The sequence below is a fragment of the Carcharodon carcharias genome, chromosome 18 (assembly GCF_017639515.1).
Source record: "Carcharodon carcharias isolate sCarCar2 chromosome 18, sCarCar2.pri, whole genome shotgun sequence".
Classification (NCBI taxonomy): domain Eukaryota; kingdom Metazoa; phylum Chordata; class Chondrichthyes; order Lamniformes; family Lamnidae; genus Carcharodon; species Carcharodon carcharias.
Genome location: NC_054484.1, coordinates 73,785,678 through 73,805,482, shown reverse-complemented (window position 1 = coordinate 73,805,482; position 19,805 = coordinate 73,785,678). Strand labels below are relative to the sequence as shown.

General features: G+C 39.9%; 1 protein-coding gene across 6 annotated transcripts in view; it reads left to right on the top strand.

Annotated features, from left to right (window-relative positions):
- dcaf6 (ddb1 and cul4 associated factor 6) overlaps window positions 1-19,805 on the top strand; it is a 178,344-nt gene that overhangs the window by 92,248 nt on the left and 66,291 nt on the right. For 5 of the 6 annotated variants that reach the window (XR_005945770.1, XM_041210641.1, XM_041210640.1 and 2 more), the window contains 3 exons: window positions 7,044-7,103; window positions 14,269-14,386; window positions 15,095-15,210. Coding sequence is in view for 5 of the 6 variants with exons in the window: in XM_041210641.1 (XP_041066575.1) it covers window positions 7,044-7,103; window positions 14,269-14,386; window positions 15,095-15,210 (294 nt within the window). In the remaining variant the exon portion in view is untranslated. The remainder of the gene's footprint in view (window positions 1-7,043; window positions 7,104-14,268; window positions 14,387-15,094; window positions 15,211-19,805) is intronic. The other variant, XM_041210642.1, reaches the window with a different exon arrangement.

Sequence of the window (19,805 nt, the reverse complement as noted above, 5' to 3'; positions counted from 1 at the left end):
GGTCTGGGCCATGCTTGCGGACAGACCAAAGGTGTTCTGCAAAGTGATCACCCAGTCTGCGTTCGGTCTCTCCAATGTAGAGGAAACCACATTGGGAGCAGCGAATGCAGTAGACTAATTTGAGGGAAGTGCAAGTGAAGTGCTGCTTCACTTGAAAGGAGTGTTTGGGCCCTTGGACAGTGAAGAGAAGGGAAGTAAAGGGGCAGGTGTTGCACCTTCTGCGGTTGCATGGGAAGGTGCTGTGGGAGGGGGTTGAGGTGTAGGGGTTGATGGAGGAATGGACCAGGGTGTCCCGGAGGGAACGATCCCTGCGGAATGCCACCAGAGAGGGTGAAGGGAAGATGTGTTTGGTGGTGGCATGATGCTTGAGTTGGCAGAAATGGCGGAGGATGATCCTTTGAATGCGGAGGCTGGTGGGGTGATAAGTGAGGACAAGGGGGACCCTATCATGGTTCTGGGAGGAAGAGGAAGGTGTGAGGGCAGATGCGCGGGAGATGGGCCGGACACGGTTGAGGGCCCTGTCAACCACTGTGGGTGGAAAACCTCGGTTAAGGAAGAAGGAAGACATGTCAGAGGAACTGTTTTTGAAAGTGGCATCATCTGAACAGATGCGACGGAGGCGAAGGAACTGAGAGTGGGATGGAGTCCTTACAGGAAGCGGGGTGTGAGGAGCTGTAGTCGAGGTAACTGTGGGAGTCGGTAGGTTTGTAATGAATAGGACAGTCTATCAGCAGAAATTGAGACAGAGAGGTCAAGGAAGGGAAGGGAAATATCAGAGATGGAGCATGTGAAAATGATGGTGGGGTGGAAATTGGAAGCAAAATTAATAATTTTTTCCAGGTTCAGGCGACAGCCTGAAGCAGCACCGAAGTAATCATTGATGTACTGGAGAAAGAGTTGTGGGATGGGGCCGGAGTAGCACTGGAACAAGGAATGTTCCACATACCCCGTAAAGAGACAGGCATAACTGGGGCCCATGCGGGTACCCATAGCCACACCTTTTATTTAGAGGAAGTGAGAGGAGTTTAAGAAGATATTGTTCAGTGTGAGAACAAGTTCAGCCAGACAGAGGAGAGTAGTGGTGGATGGGGATTGTTCGGGCCTTCTGTTTTTTCATTGTAATAAAGTTGAACACACAAAGTCAGTGTGCTGGAAATTGCATGGAAAATCTGTTGGAATTATAGGAGTGCAGAAAAGGACCGGAAGTAAAAGTGTTGTGGGCTCTGAAGTTCAGGTGCAAGAAAAACCAGTGGCTTGTGTACAAGTAAAACAGGGAGAATCAGTGATAGGTAAACAAGTAGGAATTGTTCACAATTTACCCAAGAGAATTTGGAGGAGCAGGTTGCAGAAATGTTTAGAGTATTTGTATGTGAAGGGAAGGTTTTTCCATGTGTTCAGAGTGGAGTAGGTAAAGATGTTAGAATTTTAAGAGACACAAGGGCTAGTCAATTCTTTAAGCTGTGGGATAATGCCATTTGTTGCTCAGAGGGAGTATTGCAGCAACAGGTGATAATAAATGGGGTTCATGGAGATGCCAAACCTATTCCCTTATGGAAGGTAAATTTAAAGAGTAAGTAGAAAACAGGTGAGGTGACTGTTGGAGTAGGGAAAAAATGCCCATTGCAGGGGTCCAGTTTATTCTGGGTAATGATATAGCTGGATCACAAATGTGGGTGATGCATATTGTAATTGAGCAGCCTCTGGAAGTGTCTACAACAGAAATGTTACAGAGGGAGCATCCTGGATTGTTTCCAGATTGTGTGATTACAAGATCACAGGCTCATAAGTTTAAACAAGAAGGACAGGAGGTTCAAAGGCAGGAATAAGTTTTGAAATCCAATTAGCTGACGCCGTGTTTGATAACTTTGTTCAGGAAGAAAGACTGGAAAACAAGCTGAAGTGTTTAACTCAAGGCAGTTGGTGGAGTTGCAGAAAAAGGATTTGAAAATAAAAATTTATATCAGACAGCTTACTCAGAAACAGAGGCAGAATGTATTCCAGAATATTACCTTAAGGGTAATATTTTAATGAGAAAGTGGGGGCCATAACATGTTTCAGCAAATGAAAGCTGGAAGGAGGTCCATCAGATTGTTATCCCATTTGGTATAGACATGAGATTCTGAGTTTGGCTCATGAAATTCCAATGGGGGGACATTTAGAAATTAGAAAGACAAAGGCAAAGATACAAAAACATTTTTTTTCCACTGGGTTGCAAAGGGATGTAGTCTAATTCTGTAGAACATGTTACACATGTCAGGTGATAGGGAAACCACAAGCAATGATTAAGTTGGTACCTTTAATTCCAATTCCAGAATTTGAAGAACCTTTTACTAGGGTCATGATTGATGTGTAGGACCTCTCCCTAAGATGAAAAGTGGAAATCAATACTTACTGACAATAATAGATGTGTCTACCAGATTTCCTAAAGCAATACCTTTGAGAAACATTACAACAAAGAAGATTGTAGAAGAGTTAACTAAATTTTTTACAATATATGGTTTACCTAAGGAAATACAATCAGATCAGGGTTCAAATTTACTGTCCTAGCTTTTTAAGGAAGTAATGAACAGTTTGGGGATAAAACAATTTAAGTCAGCAGCTTATCATCCTGAGTCACAAAGGGCTGGTGATGGATGGCATCAAACTCTAAAAACTATGGTCTGAGTGTACAGTCAAGATTACCCACAGGATTGGGATAGAGGAATTCCATTCTTGTTATTTGCTATTAGGGAAACTCCTAATGCATTGACTGGTTTTAGTCCTTTCGAACTAGTCTGTGGTCATGAGGTAAGGGGATCACCTGAAACTGATTTATGAGAAATTGGTGTGTCAAAATTCAGAAACTACTCTCCTCGAATATGTATCAAACTTCAAAGAGAGATTGGACAGAGCATGTGATTTGGCTAGGGAACATTTAAAGATATCACAGTAAGTGATGAATAGGAAAGCTACAGCTTGGAATTTTGTTGCTGGAGAGAAAGTGCAAGTTCTGTTACCGGTACTGGGTGACTGATTAAAGGCAAGGTTTAGTGGGCCTTACTGGATTGAAAAGAAACTGAGTATAGTAAATTATTTAATAAATATTCCGGCTAGAAGAAAGAAGCAGAGGGTATGTCATGTAAATATACTTTAAAAGTACTTTGACAGGGAAGAGGACCAAAAGGAGTGTTAGTGGTGGTAGATAATGAGAAAGAAGTAGAAATGCAGGATTCTGAATTTGATTTTCCTCTAAGCAAATTGTATAATGAGGAGGTACTTGAATATTTAAATGTAATATTGAGTTACCTTCCCGACAAGTGTCAAAGTGATTTGGAAAAGCTACTGCAATCACACAAACCTATTTGTGGGAATAAGTTGGGGAAGACAGATTCAGTTATACATGAAGTGTCTGTAGAAGTTTCATCTTCGGTAAGGCTTATAGATTAAATCGACAAAGTTATCACAAGTACAGAAAGAAATTAACTTCATGCTTCAAAATGATATCATTGAATCTAGTTGTGGTTACTGGAGTTCGCCTATTGTACTGATACCGAAACTGGATGGAACACATAGACAGTGTGTGGACTATCAAAAGGTGAATGTAGTGACAAAAGTGGATTCATATCCTATAACAAGGTTGGAAGATTGCATTGAGAAACTGGGACAATCAAAATTTATCACAAAGATTGACTTGCTAAAAGGATTTTGACAAGTACCATTATTAGAGAGAGCAAAGGCGATATTGGCTCTGTTGCCAATTGGACTATATCAGTTTAAAGTCATGGCATTTGGATGAAAAATGCACCTGCGACATTTCAAAGACTGACAAACAAAGTAATTGCAGGTCTGAGCAATTGTGCTGTTCATATTGACGATTTGATCATTTTCAATCATACACGGGACGAGCATTTACAACATCTGGAAGAATTATTTACTCAATTACAAGAAGCTAATTTGGTGATAAACTTGGCTAAAAGTGAATTTGCAAAAGCGCATTTTACATATCTAGGTCATACCAGTGGACATGGTAAAGTGGCTCCGAGAAAGTCAATGCTATCATGGATTTCCCAGTGCCTAGAACAAAACAAGTTTTGAAATTTCTGGGCATGAATGGGTTTTATCAGAAATTTGAACCAAATTTTAGCAGTATGGTTGCTCCACTGACTGAACTATCAAAAAGGAACAAGAAGTTTCAATGGACACATGAGTATCAGAAAGCATTTGACAATTTGAAAACTGTATTAACTACGACACCAGTTTTGACAGTACCCAATTATGCCAAGCAATTTAAGTCGGCCGTTGACGCAAGTGATATAGGCATTGGGGCCATACTATTACAAGAAGATGACACTGGAATTGGAAAAACAGATAGGGTATTTTTCACCAAGTTGAATGCACAACAGAGAAGATATTCAATGATCGTAAAAGAGACTTTGGGTTTGGTGTGAGCAATGCAGCATTTTGAAATTGTGTGGCAAACAATTCGTCAGAAATAATTGTTTATACAGACCACAAACCTTTAAAGTTTATGGGCAAATTTCAAGATAGAAGTGCAAGGCTATTCACATGGAGCTTATTACTGCAACCATTTTATCTACAGATTATACATGTCGCTAGACGAGAAAATCTGATTACAGATGTTTTTTTCAAGAGTTTGAAGCTTAAAGGGAAAATTGGACATTTAAAAACCTGGACTCTGAACTGGAATGATTTCTTTTGATGTGATGGATTTGTATATATATTATGTTAATGCATGCATCTGGTATTATAATAGTCTAAGTAGAGGAGATGGTATAAGATGGGTTAATAAAAATGAAGCCATCTTTTTAAATTATGACGGTTCATTTTTCAATATGGAGGAGGATGTCAGGAAGATATAACTCTCATAATTTAATTGGAATTTATTATAAAGTAGAGTAATAGTGGGATGTGTCTGTGTGTCTATATGTGCCTGCGTATGTTTGTGAGACTAAATTGAATTAGGGGCAGTTAGTCTGGTGCTTTGATGTATAAAGAGAAGTTAGGTTTGAAATGTTAATTAGGTAAACAAGGGGAAGTTTAGAAATATAGGTGCTAAGGGAACATTTGCATTTTTAAATAAACCAGGCTAGATTGTTCTCAAAAGAGGGAGTGAAATGTGTCACCTAGCCAGGTGAAGTTTAGAAAGAGTGTGTTTATTTTTCCCAAAGATTACTGGTAAAAGTTAGTGCTGCAAGATAATTTTATTATCAGAAAGATAAAGTCCAAAGACACAGTGAAACGATGGGAATTTGCATTCAAAGGGGAAAATATGTATAAAGGAGCGAAGGCTGTGTTTAAGGGTAGGCAGTCTAAGAATCAACAAGTATGAACAGCCTTCAGCATCTATGCTGCCTTCAGGAACTGAAGTTTAGAGAACTCATTTTGCATTTGACTGTTCAGGGTATCGTTTACTTTGCCTGGGTCTTTTAAAATCTATGTGTTTTACTGTTGCCTTAACGAAGGTATAACTGGGAATCAGATTACCTAGGGGATTCAAAAGTTATTGTAGCAGTAATTTGTAGACATATGTATGTGCTTACAATCTTTTATTAATAAATGTTTAATTTAGTTTGATAAAAACCTCGTAAGACTCAGTGCTCTTATTCTTACTGAATTCAAAGCCCTCATCTTGAAACATACAAATTGAAAATTAGTTGTGACAGCTGTTTCAAGTTTCCCTCTGGGATTTGAACAACTCAGCATTTACCATCTGCTATGTCATAACAGTGTTTTTTAAAGATCTAATTCAATCATGGATCATTTTTGCTGACAATATATCAGGTACATTTCAGACATGGTTAGTACATGGGGCTCAAACCATGCAGTAGCAAGAGATCATGGTGAGCTTGGGTTGGGGTCAGCTGATTGCAGGTGTGGAGGGAGTATATTGTGGTAGGTTTGCATGAGGGAATGAAAGCGAGCACTTATGCTCCTACTGGTCCACAAACCAGAGTTGTAGGTATTTTACTTATAATTTTAGTTCAAATGTTGAAAAATTCTCTCCAACAAGGGATCAATTATTCAAAAACTGTTAGGACAGTTTTTAAGCCAACTAGTAGTGACCAACTTAGATAATTTGACCTGAGAGTCCAAAGATAGATGATTTTAATTATTAGAAGTTAAAAGAGAACCATGCGAGTCACCCAGTACAGCTGGGCGACTTTTCCAAACTCACCCGAATATACAATGGGAGGGTACTTTGTGTTCTATCATGTTTATCACTGTAACAAAAGATAAAAATAAACTTAGATTCACAGGGTATGACTATCAGGATTTTAGATAATGTTGACTGGAGTCTTTAAATAAAGTAAAAGTTTATCATAAGTACATAGCAGAACTGATAGCAGATTATATGAGGTTACAGAGGAAGACAAAGCAATGTTAATGGTGGCAGAGCCTTCAGTTGCCCCTGTCTAAGTCTCTAAATTCTCAGCCTCTCTCTCTCACCACCTTTAGAAACCATGTTGAAACCCATATCTTTCACAAAGCTTTTGCCTTCCAATGCCTCTGTCAAATGTCCATTCTTCATGTGTGAGCCTAGATGTTGAGTGTTAGCAACAATCCTGTCTTCATTTGGACCTTTTGCACTGGGATAACTAAATATCATTCAGGAGCAAAAATCCAGTACATTTTCTTCCCCTCTCCTCTCTGTGGCATTGAGGCTAAATGTAGTGCATTTCGATGTTCTAGCTGACCTTTATATTTTAGATTCCTACCTGGATGCAGGTTAAATACAAAATATTCACAATCATAAAGCCATTATTTAATATCAAACAGTAGAATCATTTGCAAACTGAAATTTTATATAATTCTCCTTGTGAAATAAATTGTGTTTTACCTCTGAGAAATCAATTATTTTTGTTGATTTGTTGTTCCAGTTTACATTAATTATGTCACAGCATAAAGCCTGCCATATCTCACCTTGCAAAAATTATTTTTTTAAGGAAAGGTTTTCACAACTTTATGGCTTTTTCTTTTGCTTGGGGAAAGATATTCACAAAAGTGCAATTTAATTTTTAAGTTAAATCTAATTTTTGTTTCAGATTCCCCTTCTTCTGTGGTAAACAAACAGCTTGGATCCATGTCACTTGATGAGCAACAGGGTGCGTGCAGCAAGAGATATGTGTGCAAACACATATTTCTTCATTAACTCCTCCATGACTTCATCTATTGTCTGAAGAATTTTATTTACTTAGTTATTTATTTATTTATTTATTATTTTGCATTACCGGTTTATAAGTTCCAGTTCTGGCAAATTGCTGGCACTCTAATCCATTTTATTTGAGTGGACATTGAATGAATTCCCCTTCAAATGCTTTGATCCCCTATTACCTGCTGTGTGAAGGAAAGAATTGATTCATGTACTTGGATATAATTAGACTTTGCTTTAAAATTTACATTGCATTTGCAATCTTATCCCTTATGCCTTAATCCCTTACATACTTCTAAAAACTTAAGCATACAATTCTAATTTTGCACCCATTTTTGGTATCATCTCCTAGGTTAGTTATAGGATAAGTCAGATGCAGTGAACTACTCTGCTGTTAACTGCAATATCAGAAGAGATCCCCAAATGCATCAGTGTGACAATACCAGTATGTTGTTTTGCCAGTCACACACAATGCTCACCTTAATTAGAAAATAAAATTCACTTAAAAAAGGACTTCACTTTTTTTTGCTCTCCTCTTTCTTTATTCACTGAAACTATTTTCCAGAGGAGATTATGGACTGAACATTTAATGCAAATGAACTAGTTGCAAAAAAGAAGTTCCTTTTCTCTTTAAGGAAAAGTTCTTACTACATTTAGACTTTCTCTCAACAGACCTTGGGTTTCTTTGAACTGTAGAATGTCAGATATATTATGCAAACAGCAGGATAGTTATAGCAGTATAGCACCTATACTGTAGAAAATGACTGTTCTTGACACATGTATAATCTAACAAAAATCAGCAACAAACCAAATGAGCAGGTTTTAGGAGGGATGTCTTGAAGGCTAATCAGAGTGGTTGGTTTTAAGGAGGGTCTTAAAGGAATTGATGAAGAGGCAAAGAGCTTAAGGCCTAGACATCTGAAGGTATGGCCACTGATGATAGGTCAAAGGAATTTTAGGATGTGTAAGAAGCCAGAAATGAAGGAATACAGAATTCCAGGTGGTTATGGAGCTGGAGAATGCTACAGAGATAGAGAGTGGGGGAGGCCATGAAGGACTTTGAACATAAGGGGGAAAAGGTTAAATTTGAGGCTTTAGGAATCCGAGCCAATGTAGATTAGTGAGCTCAGGGCTGATGCATCTGTGCAAGAGAGAATTGATGCAAGATAGAAAACAGGCAGCAAAGTTTGAATAAACTTACATTCATGCAGAGTAAGGACTGTGAGGTCTGAGAGCATCAGAATAGCCAAAATAAAAAGGGAGAAATGAAAATGTTGGAAAAACACAACAGATTAATTAGTAATGTTAAAGAGTGTGTGGCTTTTCTAGTGTGTAATCTTTCAATCAGAACTCAAAGCATTAATGACAGAAGTTGACTGACTTGCTCTGCATTTCCAGCATATCTCCAGCATTTTCTGTTTGCATTTCAGATTTCCAGCATTTGCCTTTGTTCTTTTTGCTTTAGTGCCTTTTAAGATGCTGAACTAGCAATGTAGTGTTCCAAGACCTTTTGAATATTTTTTCATCTGAATGTGTCAGTGACTTCAGCAAATTCAAACAAAAGTAGATGTGAAAAGAACCATTCGCTTACACGTCCTGAAACATTGGCGGTAAGTTTAACACCCCCCCCCGCCTCCTCACAAAACAGGTGATTTTGGGATGGATGGGAGGTAAGAATGTTAAAAATTTCAACAGCAACTCAATCTTCCCAATTGCAGTTTTAACAGAGACAGGATAAGGGACAGTGACCAGTCTGCTCTCGGGAGGCAGATCAGTTATTGAAACCTTTTAAGGAGACTGCATGTCTTCATTTTAACCCATGTTGGCCAGGTTTCGTAGACCTCAGGAAACTTAGCAAGTTAACCAAGACTAGAAGGGCTGGATCCATAGGTAAGTGCCTTTTCAACACTGCTTGCAGGCCAGAAGGAGCAGTTGTGTTTCCTCTTGGCCCAACAAGCTTACTTTGTAAACTTCCTCCATTGACAATCCCCAGATCACCCCCGACCCCTCTTATGATCTGTCAGCACCTGTGATCACCCTCAACCCCATAACCTCAACAACACTCTTCTCTCACATTCCTGCCCCCACTACCATTATTTGCTCCATGGTTATGGCTTTTTCCAGAATCTCCTTGCCTGCAGGTTGTTAAGCCTGTTCACAAGCTGGCTTTTTGGGTGAGGAACCTGAAGGGGAGAAAAAGGCTCCATGGCAGTCAGAGAAACCTGCACTTAATGTTTCTGGACCATGAATAATGAATCAGTACTCCTCTGTGTTGAACACCACCTGGAGGAAGCACTGAAGGTGGCAAGGGCATAGAATGTACTCTGGGTTGGGGACTTCAATGTTCATCACCAAGAGTGGCTCGGTAGCAACACTACTTAACGAACTCGCCGAGTCCTAAAGAGCACAGCTGCAAGAGTGGGTCTGCGGTGAGAGAACCAACAAGAGGGAAAAACATACTTGACCTCATCCTCACCAACCTGCCTGCCACAGATGTATCTGACCATGACAGTATCAATAGGAGTGGCCACCGCACAGTCCTTGTGGCGATGAGGTCATGTCTTCACGTTGAAGATACCCTCCATCATTCTGTGGCATCACCACCATGCTAAATGGGATAGATTTTGAACAGATCTAGCAACTCAAAACTGGGCAACCAAGAGATGCTGTGGACCATTAGCAGCAGCAGAATTGTACTCAACCATAATCTGTAATCTCATGGCCCAGCATATTCCCCACTCTACCATTAACACCAAGCCAGGGGATCAAACTCTGTTCAATGAAGAGTGCTGGAGGGCATGCCAGATGCAGCACCAGGCATACCTAAACATGGGGTGTCAACCTGGTGAAGCTAATACTCTGGGCTGCTTACATGCCAAACAGCATAAGCAACAAGAGATAGACATGGCTAAGAGATTCCATAACCAACAGATCAGATCTAAGCTCTGCAGTCCTGCTACATCCAGTCATGAATGGTGGAGGCCAGTTAAACAACTTATTGAAGGAGGAGGCTCCACAAATATTCCCATCCTCAGTGACGGAAGAGCCCACCAAATCCATGCAAAAGATAAGGCTGAAGCATTTGCAACAATCTTCAGCCAGATGCGATTGATCCATCTCGGCCTCCTCCGGTGGTCCCCAGCACCATAGGTGCTGGTTTTCAACCAATTCAGTTCACTCCATGTGATGTTAAGAACCGGATGAAGGCACTGGATACTGAAAAGGCTATGGGCCCTCACAACATCCCGGCAATAGGACTGAAGGCTTATGCTCCAGAACTTTATGTGCCCTTAGCCAAGCTGTTCCAGAACAACTACAACACTGGCATCTACCCAGCAATGTGGAAAATTGCCCAGGTATGTCCTGTACACAAAGCAGGACAAATCCAGCCCAGTCAAATACCGCCCCATCAGTCCACTCTCCATCATCAGTAAAGTAATGGAAAGGGTCATCAACAGTGCTAGCAAGCAGCACTTGCTTAGCAATAACCTGCTCACTGACGCTCAGTTTGTGTTCCGCTAGGCCCACTCGGCTACTGACCTCATTACAGCCTTTGTTCAAACATGGACCAAAGAGCTGAACTCCAGAGGTGAGGTGAGAGTGACTGCTCTTGACATCAAGGCAGCATTTGACCGAGTGTGGCATCAAGGCACCTTAGTTAAACTGGAGTCGATGGGAATCAGGGAGAAAACTCTCCACTGGTTGGAGTGCTATCTAGCGCAAAGGAAGATGGTTATGGTTGTTGGATGTCAATCACCTCAGTACCAGGATATCCTTGCAGGAGTTCCTCAGGGTAGTGTCCTAGGCCCAACTATCTTCAGCTGTTTCATCAATGACTTTCCTTCCAACTTAAGGTCCAAAGTGGGGATGTTTGCTGGTTATTGGACCATTCGCGACTCCTCAGATACTGAAGAAGTCCATGTCCAAATGCAGCAAGACCTGGACAATATCGAGGCTTGGGCTGACAAGTGGCATGTAACAAGTAACATTTGCGTCATACAAGTGCCAGGCAATGACTATCTCCAACAAGAGAGAATCTGACCATCGCTCCTTGACATTCAATGTCATGACCATCACTGAATTCCCCACTATCAGCATTCTGGGGGTTGCTATTGACCAGAAACTGAACTGGAATAGCCTTATAAATACTGTGGCTACAAAAGCAGGTCAGAGGCTAGGAATCCTGTAGTGAGTAGCTCAACCCTGACATCCCAAAGCCTGTCCATCATCTACAAGGCACAAATCAGTAGTGTGATGGAATACTCCCCCGTTGCCTGGATGAGTGCAGCTCCAACAACACTCAAGAAGCTTGACACCATCCAGGACAAAGCAGCCCACTTGATTGGCACCCCTACCACAAACATTCACCCTCTCCACCACCGACACACAGTGGCAGCAGTGTGTATGATCTACAAATGCACTGCAGTAACTCACAAAGCCTTCTGAGACAGCAGCTTCCAAACCCACGACCACTACCATCTAGAAGGACAAGGGCAGCAGACACATGGGAACACCGCCGCCTGGAAGTTTCCCTCCAAGCCACTCACCATCCTGACTTGGAAATATATCACTGTTCCTTCACTGTCGCTGGGTCAAAATCCTGGAACTCCCTCTCTAACAGCACTGTGGGTGTACCTACACCACATGAACTGCAGCAGTTCAAGAAGGCAGCTCACCACCACCTCCTCAAGGGCAATTAGGGATGGGCAATAAATGCTGGCCTAGCATACCCCATGAATGCATTAAAAAAAGTTAAGTAATTAACCTAAAAGTACAATTTATTAGATATTCATAGATGCTTGTGTTTTTAATCATAACTAGTGTCTTCATGATTGGGTAGGTATAATTCTACAATAATGGCAATTATACAACAGCTCCTCTTTTCCCCCTCCCTCCCCCTTGCTGCAACATATGTTATAATATGCAACATATGTTATAATATGCAACCAATGTTTCAATCTCCTCTTCTTGCCTTCCGTTCACCTCTTCCTTTGAATCTCTACAAGAGATATTTTAAAGTAATTGGCAAAAGAACCAGAGGAGATTTTTTTAGATGGGGTGATTTGTTATGATCTGAAATGCCCAGGCACAATGGGCCAAATGGTGGCCTCCCATCATTCCATGATTCTATGTTGCTGACTACAGGGAAAAGGCTTTTTTGGGAATAATATCTATATCCATTATGTAAGGAGAATTTAGTTTCCAGAGCAAATGCAGACTTGGTATATAACACTCATCAGTGCCAGGAGTCTGACCATGTTTGAATGAATTCTTATTTCTTTAAAGCTTTCATATTTAAATTAAAGCAGTTCAGTTATTTTCTAACTGTGTGAAAGGGCTGCCAGTTTGTTGCTTCCTAGCAACAGCAAGTGATCAAAAAAGCCTGCTTTACCTTGGTAAGGGTTCACCAAACATTGAAATTTAATTTTATATTCGGACACTTGACCAGGTTATTCTGGTATTTCTACCAGTATCATAACATTGACACCAGCAATTATAATCTTTGGTTCCTTTATAAATCGCATAGAAACACTTGTGCAATGTTTCAGTGAACTTTGTTTAAGCAACAAATATTTCAGCGAATATTTAAACTCACATGACGTTATTTGCATTAGCACAGCAGATACACCAAATATGTTTCTGTATTTGAGTGCTTCACTAATTTTAGTTTCACATTTTTAGTAGTTTAGCAGTACAGAACTTGAGTATTGCTGAAAAAAGAGACATATTGGAGTTTTTGTCTTGCACTCATCAGGACACTTTGCAAGAACACCAATGTAAGGGGGAAAACAACAATTTATACTGTATGAGAAGAGAGTGCTGATTGGTTGGCGAGCGAACATCAATATATGCATTGGGATTCTTACAGTTCCCCACACTATAAGATTGGTCTTATCGGTAACCTCGTAAATAGGGCCCGAGCCATTTGCTTACCATGCAAGCATGATGCAGAAATAGAGCGTATTAAAGGCATCCTGTGGGATAATGGCTACCCTATTCAGATCATTTCATGCTGTATATCACACAAATGAATAATATGGTATATGCATTTCAGTACCAGTGTGATGTTAGGTATATAGGCTGTATGTCCCAAAGACTGGCAGATGGTATCAAACAGCATGCCCAGCAGCTGTTCGCAATGGGCAAGATGCAGTACAGACTGTACCCAACCAGCTCATTCTTGCAAAACTCAAAACACAGTGTCCAACATTAGATGTGATTCCACGATTGGACAACATTTGTTAAATAATCCTCAGTGTGCTAAGAATTACACTGACAACCAGTTCAAGATTGTCAGTTGGGCTTGTAGTGTGGTGTATTTGCATGTAGTGAAAGCTACATATACTAATACACATGGCCCCATTCTTTGCGGACAGAAAGAACATGTACATTCATTGTGCCTGTTTCAGTTAAAACAAAATAAGTCTCAGCCATTTGCTGATTCATTCCTCAGGGTCTTGCCAATCATGGTCAAGCTGCTTGGTTTAAATTTCAAACCATGCTTGGCAGTTAACTGTTTAAGTCACCATTAATTGGTGCATTCTCCATGGCAACACCTCTACCAATCAGACCCTACTTGCCAACCAGTCAGCGCACTCTTCTCATACATTATAAATCGTTGTTTTCCCCTTATCTTGTTATTCTTGCAAAGTGTCCTAATGAGTGCAAGTCAAAAAGCTTTCACATTTTAACTTGTGTACAAGAAAATACTATTGAGAAACCTGGCAAATTGAAGCCTGGGTTCGCAAATGGATTTTTTATTCAACCAGCAATTAAATTTCAGTGAGTATTTAAATATTTGTAACTTTACAGAGTCGCTTTTTTTCCTGGTAAATACTTCTAAGCAGGAGTTTTCAACAGTTCTTGACTTCTGTTTCCTGGTTTAATTCCTCAAATATTTTTGCAAAAAGATTTTTGATTCTCAATGTTCAAATTGTTAAATTCATTCATTAATTTAATCATAGATCTGGTGGGTTTTTCTGAAATTTATAAACCTGATCTATAGCTGAGATATAAAAAAAGGGCTTCTCAGGTTTTTTTGGTTATACTGTGACAAATTAGAATTTCTTTGTCAGTCCTGTGTAAAATATTCTTATGTGAGATTTTAATTTTTGCAGGTAGTGGTGCTGATAGTTCCAGCCTTAGAACGGTGGGTGCTGAACCAGTTCTTAGTTTGCATTATAGTACAGAGGGAACCACTACTAGCACTATCAAGCTGGACTTTACTGATGAGTGGTAAGTATAGCATGTATCATTCATCAGCAGTCTTGTTAGCAGTTTGCTGATCTTCAGTTTTTATGTTTACACCTATCACCTTGTTTACTTTTCTTCTTTTACTTGTTTTATGTCCAAACATGGTTTAGTGTTTTAAATGTTTGTTTATATGTTCATCTTGTAGTTGCTGTGTCTTCCTAAAATGCTACTGTAAACATTGTTCTTATATAAAAATAATAAATTTATGTATTTTAAAAAATTACTCCCAACTGAAAATCTACTTTTGTTTTTCAAATATGCCTAAGTGAAAATAGATTTTGCACCTTGTTAATTGCATAACTTGTCGGCAAGTGTTTCAGATTTGTCTGTTCTTAAATTGTTCAATTGCTGAGGCAGACATTTATTTCAGAGGAGTGAATGTCTACCTACTTAATTTTGGGATTTTGATTGTTTTCTTATAGTAGCAGCCAGAACTTTTGGGATATCAGCTTTAGTATTTTGAGGGTCTGGAAGTTTATTATGCATTGATATTTTTTGTTAGCATATGACTAACGTTTTGTCACTTTCTACTGCTGTTGATTCACAAACAGTAAAATTTGTAAGAAACAAAATACAGCAAAATGTAAAACTGCAGAATAATTATCCCAGTGAGTGTTGGAATTCTCCTTACAGTAGTCTGAATATTAGTTTGTTGGTCTGTTTTGACAGCTCCTTTTATTAAAATGCTAGGAACAGTTCGGCTTCAACTTCAAGGGGGACTGGAATTCAAAGCAAGCAAAGTAATCGGGAAGAATCACAGCAAATACAAAGCCCTGGGGAGCCTTCAGAAGAAATAATTAATTCAAGTAAGATTTGCTGCTCCTGGATTATCTATTTAGATGTTTGGAATATATGAAAAAGAGGAAAACTGAATTCTAATTAGATAAAATATATCTTTAGATAAGGAAAACAAAAATCCTTTTTCAGTTTACTCTTCGAGCTTAATGCTAATTCATGATTAAGGTATGTAATTGGAAAATAACGGGTTATACATAACAAGTCAGTCAGAATCTGTGTTTGTAAATGGGCACCATAAAATCTCAGGGTGCAAAATTGGGCTATGTAGCACCTGTAGTTTGGGCATTGATGATGTAATTGGCTGCGCATCCACACTTCCGCCCTGAATTGCATCAGATACCTGATTGGTGAAGGCATTCGTACATGCTCAACTGACATCCACTGGAGGTATTCAGAGCAGGAAGATGATGACGTCAATCTGAATTGCTGCCATTTGGAGCTCCACACTCCAGCCAGTGTCTTCTGTTAACCTTGTGTGGCTGAACACACATATTTGTAAAGGACTAACCCACCACCAGCGCTATTTAATGGTTAGTTCTTGGGTTGATTATTTTCTTGCTGTTGGTACAATTCTACAGTGTTTGGTGCTTTCCAAATTTGTTTCAAGTTGTAGAAGTCTACACGGACTGAAAGACCTGTAAATGACTTTAAGGCTTCTTTACTGCACAGTTGTTCCCAGACATGGGTGGTCTAGTTGGGCTTCCTCTTGACATTGAGCATAACTGACAGAAAGAGCAGAGACCATGCAGGGCAGGCCAGCTGCTAGAAGAGCGAGGATGAGTTCAAGAAGGGGTCTCTACACGGGATCTATATCTGCAGAGGGTCTTTTTGCAACCAGATTTGTTCGGGAACAGTTTCCAGAAGTGCTATGGTACCCTGGGTGCCTCTTTGCACACTGTTATTTAGAGCCATGATGCCAGCAGGCTGAGCTTTCATAGGGTATGCTAAGGTTGCATGACAGCAGTATGAGCTTCCTTCAACTGCAGCAGTAAGACGTTGTGTGGATATTGCTTGTGCTGCAATGGAAGTTGAGACATAAGCCATCAGATGCTGAATCATGGTCGGTTCCACAAGTATACTCATGCTGGAAAGGATGGCTTGAAGCAATGCCACATTGGTGCTGGACTCCTCTTGTTCTATGCAATTGAACACAAACTTTCTGGCAAGTTCCTAATGCACCAAACAGCATGTTGTGTATAACCATTTGCCACCTTCTGTAGCCTGCCCCATTTGAGGTCCACATCTGAGCCCTTCACAGCAGAACTCATGCAGTTTCATCTTCTGGTGACATCTGTGCTATCCTTGTCCCCTGCCCTGGCTTCAACGCATCCGTGCCTGTTGACTTGCCACAGTCAGATCCTGTGCCTGTGCTATATTCCAAGATTCGTGAATTGTCAGTACTGAGCTAGAGGCTGAGATTGTGAAATCAAGTCACGGTGTATTTTCATCATCATTGTCACCTTGGTGTTCCTCTGAAACCACTGAAGCCAGTGGTGCAGTTGATAATATAATTTGTAAAAAACAAAATACAGCATTTGAAGTTGCACTCATAGATTTTGAACACTCACTTTAGGTCATTGCACTCTGGTGCCACTGCATCCACTTAGTGCTAGACTACAGGTATTGAGCCCCAGCCCCAACAGCTAAATGCTCCCACTGCCGTTTGACAGTATGTCTAGAGGAACTCTTGGCCCCCTGTGGATACAGGACATACATCCTTTCCGCCTCCTCCACCGCAGTGCAGCATCAGAAATTCAACCTATTCCCTCCTGTGTTGTGCCATGCTTTGTTGTTTACTAAGTCTAATTCACTTCTGGCAGGACTCCCAGCGCTACCATCATCAAACCTCTCCTTAACATTTCCAGATTAAGACCTTCCCTCAGAACAGTTCTACATCCAAAATGTTGGACATATTGACGAAACTGCCATGCATTTCTGGTAGTTTTGTCTTTATTTCTGGTTTCCAGCATTTGCCATTTTTCTTTTTATTTATGATATCGAAAATTTGTATATCTTATTTTGGTACACATTACACCACATTGCCTATTAAACATATTGGCAAATTTTTTTGAAGAAGTAACTTAACATCTATAATCGTGCATTTAATTTAAATATTTCAACGTGTAAAATTGTCTACAGCCAACATGTGAAATTTCATATAAATTATCTAGAACGAAATATAATTAATATTTCACAAACAAGTAAATTTATAAGTTGTGTACCCACATCAAACATAAATAAGAGTGATCACCAACATAAATATATTAATTCGCATCATATACTGAAATTTATTCTATCAATCTATTTGTGCTGTAATAATATTAGAAAATATAGTAGTCATGGGGAATAGTTGTTTCACTACTTAAAGGAATAGCTCATTGACATAGTTTCAAAACCCAAAGGTTATGTTTATTATGCTGATGAAGATACAAACTACATTTGGTGCTTCCACGTGGAAAAGAGTGGCAGAATCGGACAGAGTCAGCATGGATTTATGAAAGGGAAATCATATTTGACAAATCTACTGGAATTTTTCAAGCATGTAACTAGTAGAGTTGATAAGGGGGAGCCAGTGGATGTGGTTTACTTGGACTTTCAGAAGGCTTTCAACAAAGTCCCACATAAGAGATTGGCGTGTAAAATGAAAGCGCATGGGTTTGGGGGTAGTGTATTGAAATGGATAGAAAACTATTTGGCAGATAGGAAACAAAGAGTAGGAATAAATGGGTCTTTTTCCGAATGGTGGGCAGTGACGAGTTGGGTACCGCAGGATCGGTGTTGGGACCCCAGTTGTTCACAATATATATTAATGATTTAGATGAGGGAATTAAATGTAATATCTCCAAATTTGCAGATGACACAAAACTGGATGGGAGGGTGAGCTGTGAGGAAGATGCAGAGACGCTTCAGTGTGATTTTGACAAGCTGAGTGAGTTGGCAAATGCATGGCTGATGCAGTATAATGTGGATAAATGTGAGGTTATCCATTTTGGTAGCAAAAACAGGAAGGCAGATTGTAATCTGAATGACTATAAATTGAGAGAAGGGAATGTGCATCAAGACCTGGATGTCCTTGTACACCAAGGACATTTTGTGCAATTTTGGTCTCCTTATCTAAGGAAGGATGTTCTTGCTATAGTTGGAGTGCAGCGAAGGTTTACCAGACTGATTCCTGGGATGGCAGGACTGACATATGAGGAGAGATTGAGTCGGTTAGGATTATATTTGCTGGAGTTCAGAAGAATGAGGGCACTCTCATAGAAACCTATAAAATTCTAAGGACTAGACAGGGTAGATGCCGGAAGGATGTTCCCAATGGTGGGGGAATCCAGAACCAGGGGTCACAGTCTGAGGATATGGGGTAGACCATTTAGGACTGAGATGAGGAGAAATTTCTTCATCCAGAGAGCAGTGAGCCTGTGGAATTCGTTACCACAGAAAATAGTTGAGACCAAAACATTGTATGTTTTCAAGAAGGAGTTAGATATAGCTCTTGGGGCGAAAGGGATCAAAGAGTATGGAGAAAAAGCTGGAGCAGGCTATTGAGTTGGATCATCAGCCATGATCATGATGAATGGCAGAGCAGGCTCGAAGGGCCGAATGGCCTATTCCTGGTCCTAGTTTCTATGTTTCTAAGTAGTTGGAAAATTGACTTTTTTGACAAACTGAATAGCAGGTTGTCTTTCTGAAAATTCAATGAAATTTGCAATGACAGATTTATGAATTAGAAAAATAACTTGTACAACTTAGCAAATTTCAGGCTTTTGCAAATATTTAACTTTTACTAAGTTAAGACTACTTTAGATTTTGATGACTTACTGTTGGTTATATGAATTTTGCACCTTAAATTGAGAATTCTTAGTGCTGAAAATTGAATTTCTTTACAATTGTGCATGTTGCAGGAAATGAATACTACTTCTAGCTTTTGGAAGGTAAAGTTCCCTTTACAGTGTGCCACAATCTGTCTCTGCAGTAACCAACTTGTGGCTCTGAGGGAGATTCCCAAGCTCTAGTTTATAGTCGGTATTGTATGCTTAATGCCCGTTTGGAGCCATGTTAAGGCAAATTTAATTATCTGCACTTCGGAACCTTAGCAGATATTAGAGAAAATAAATTTGCATCCATCACTTTAGAGTAGATTTAATCATTGTTCACTCCCCCAGTCATTTTTTATTTAATTTCTCTTTTGGAACACCAGGACCTATTACTTTAGCCTTCCATGTTTATAATGGTAGATAGAGAGCAACTAACTGCCGAATGTGGCGGGAACCACAGTGAAACATTATATTTGAATGAATAGAGCAATTTAGTAGGGTTGGTGGGGGCCATTCGGTTCTTAGATAATGGAGGCTATATTGGATGGCCCCCAAAAATGGGCATGGGATTGCAATGTGCTGTTTATCTGTGCCTGTTCATTGCAATGCAGATGGCATGCCAACTTTGTGCTGCTTGCTCATTTCCATGATTTCTGGACCTAGCCAATGGATGGTGTGGTTAGCCTGGGCTGGACACATCAGCAGGGGGCTAACATGATGAGTGGCTAGCCTACACTTCTTAATGCTAGCTTGCACTTCTTAAAGAAGAAGGTGAATTGTGGCGGGGA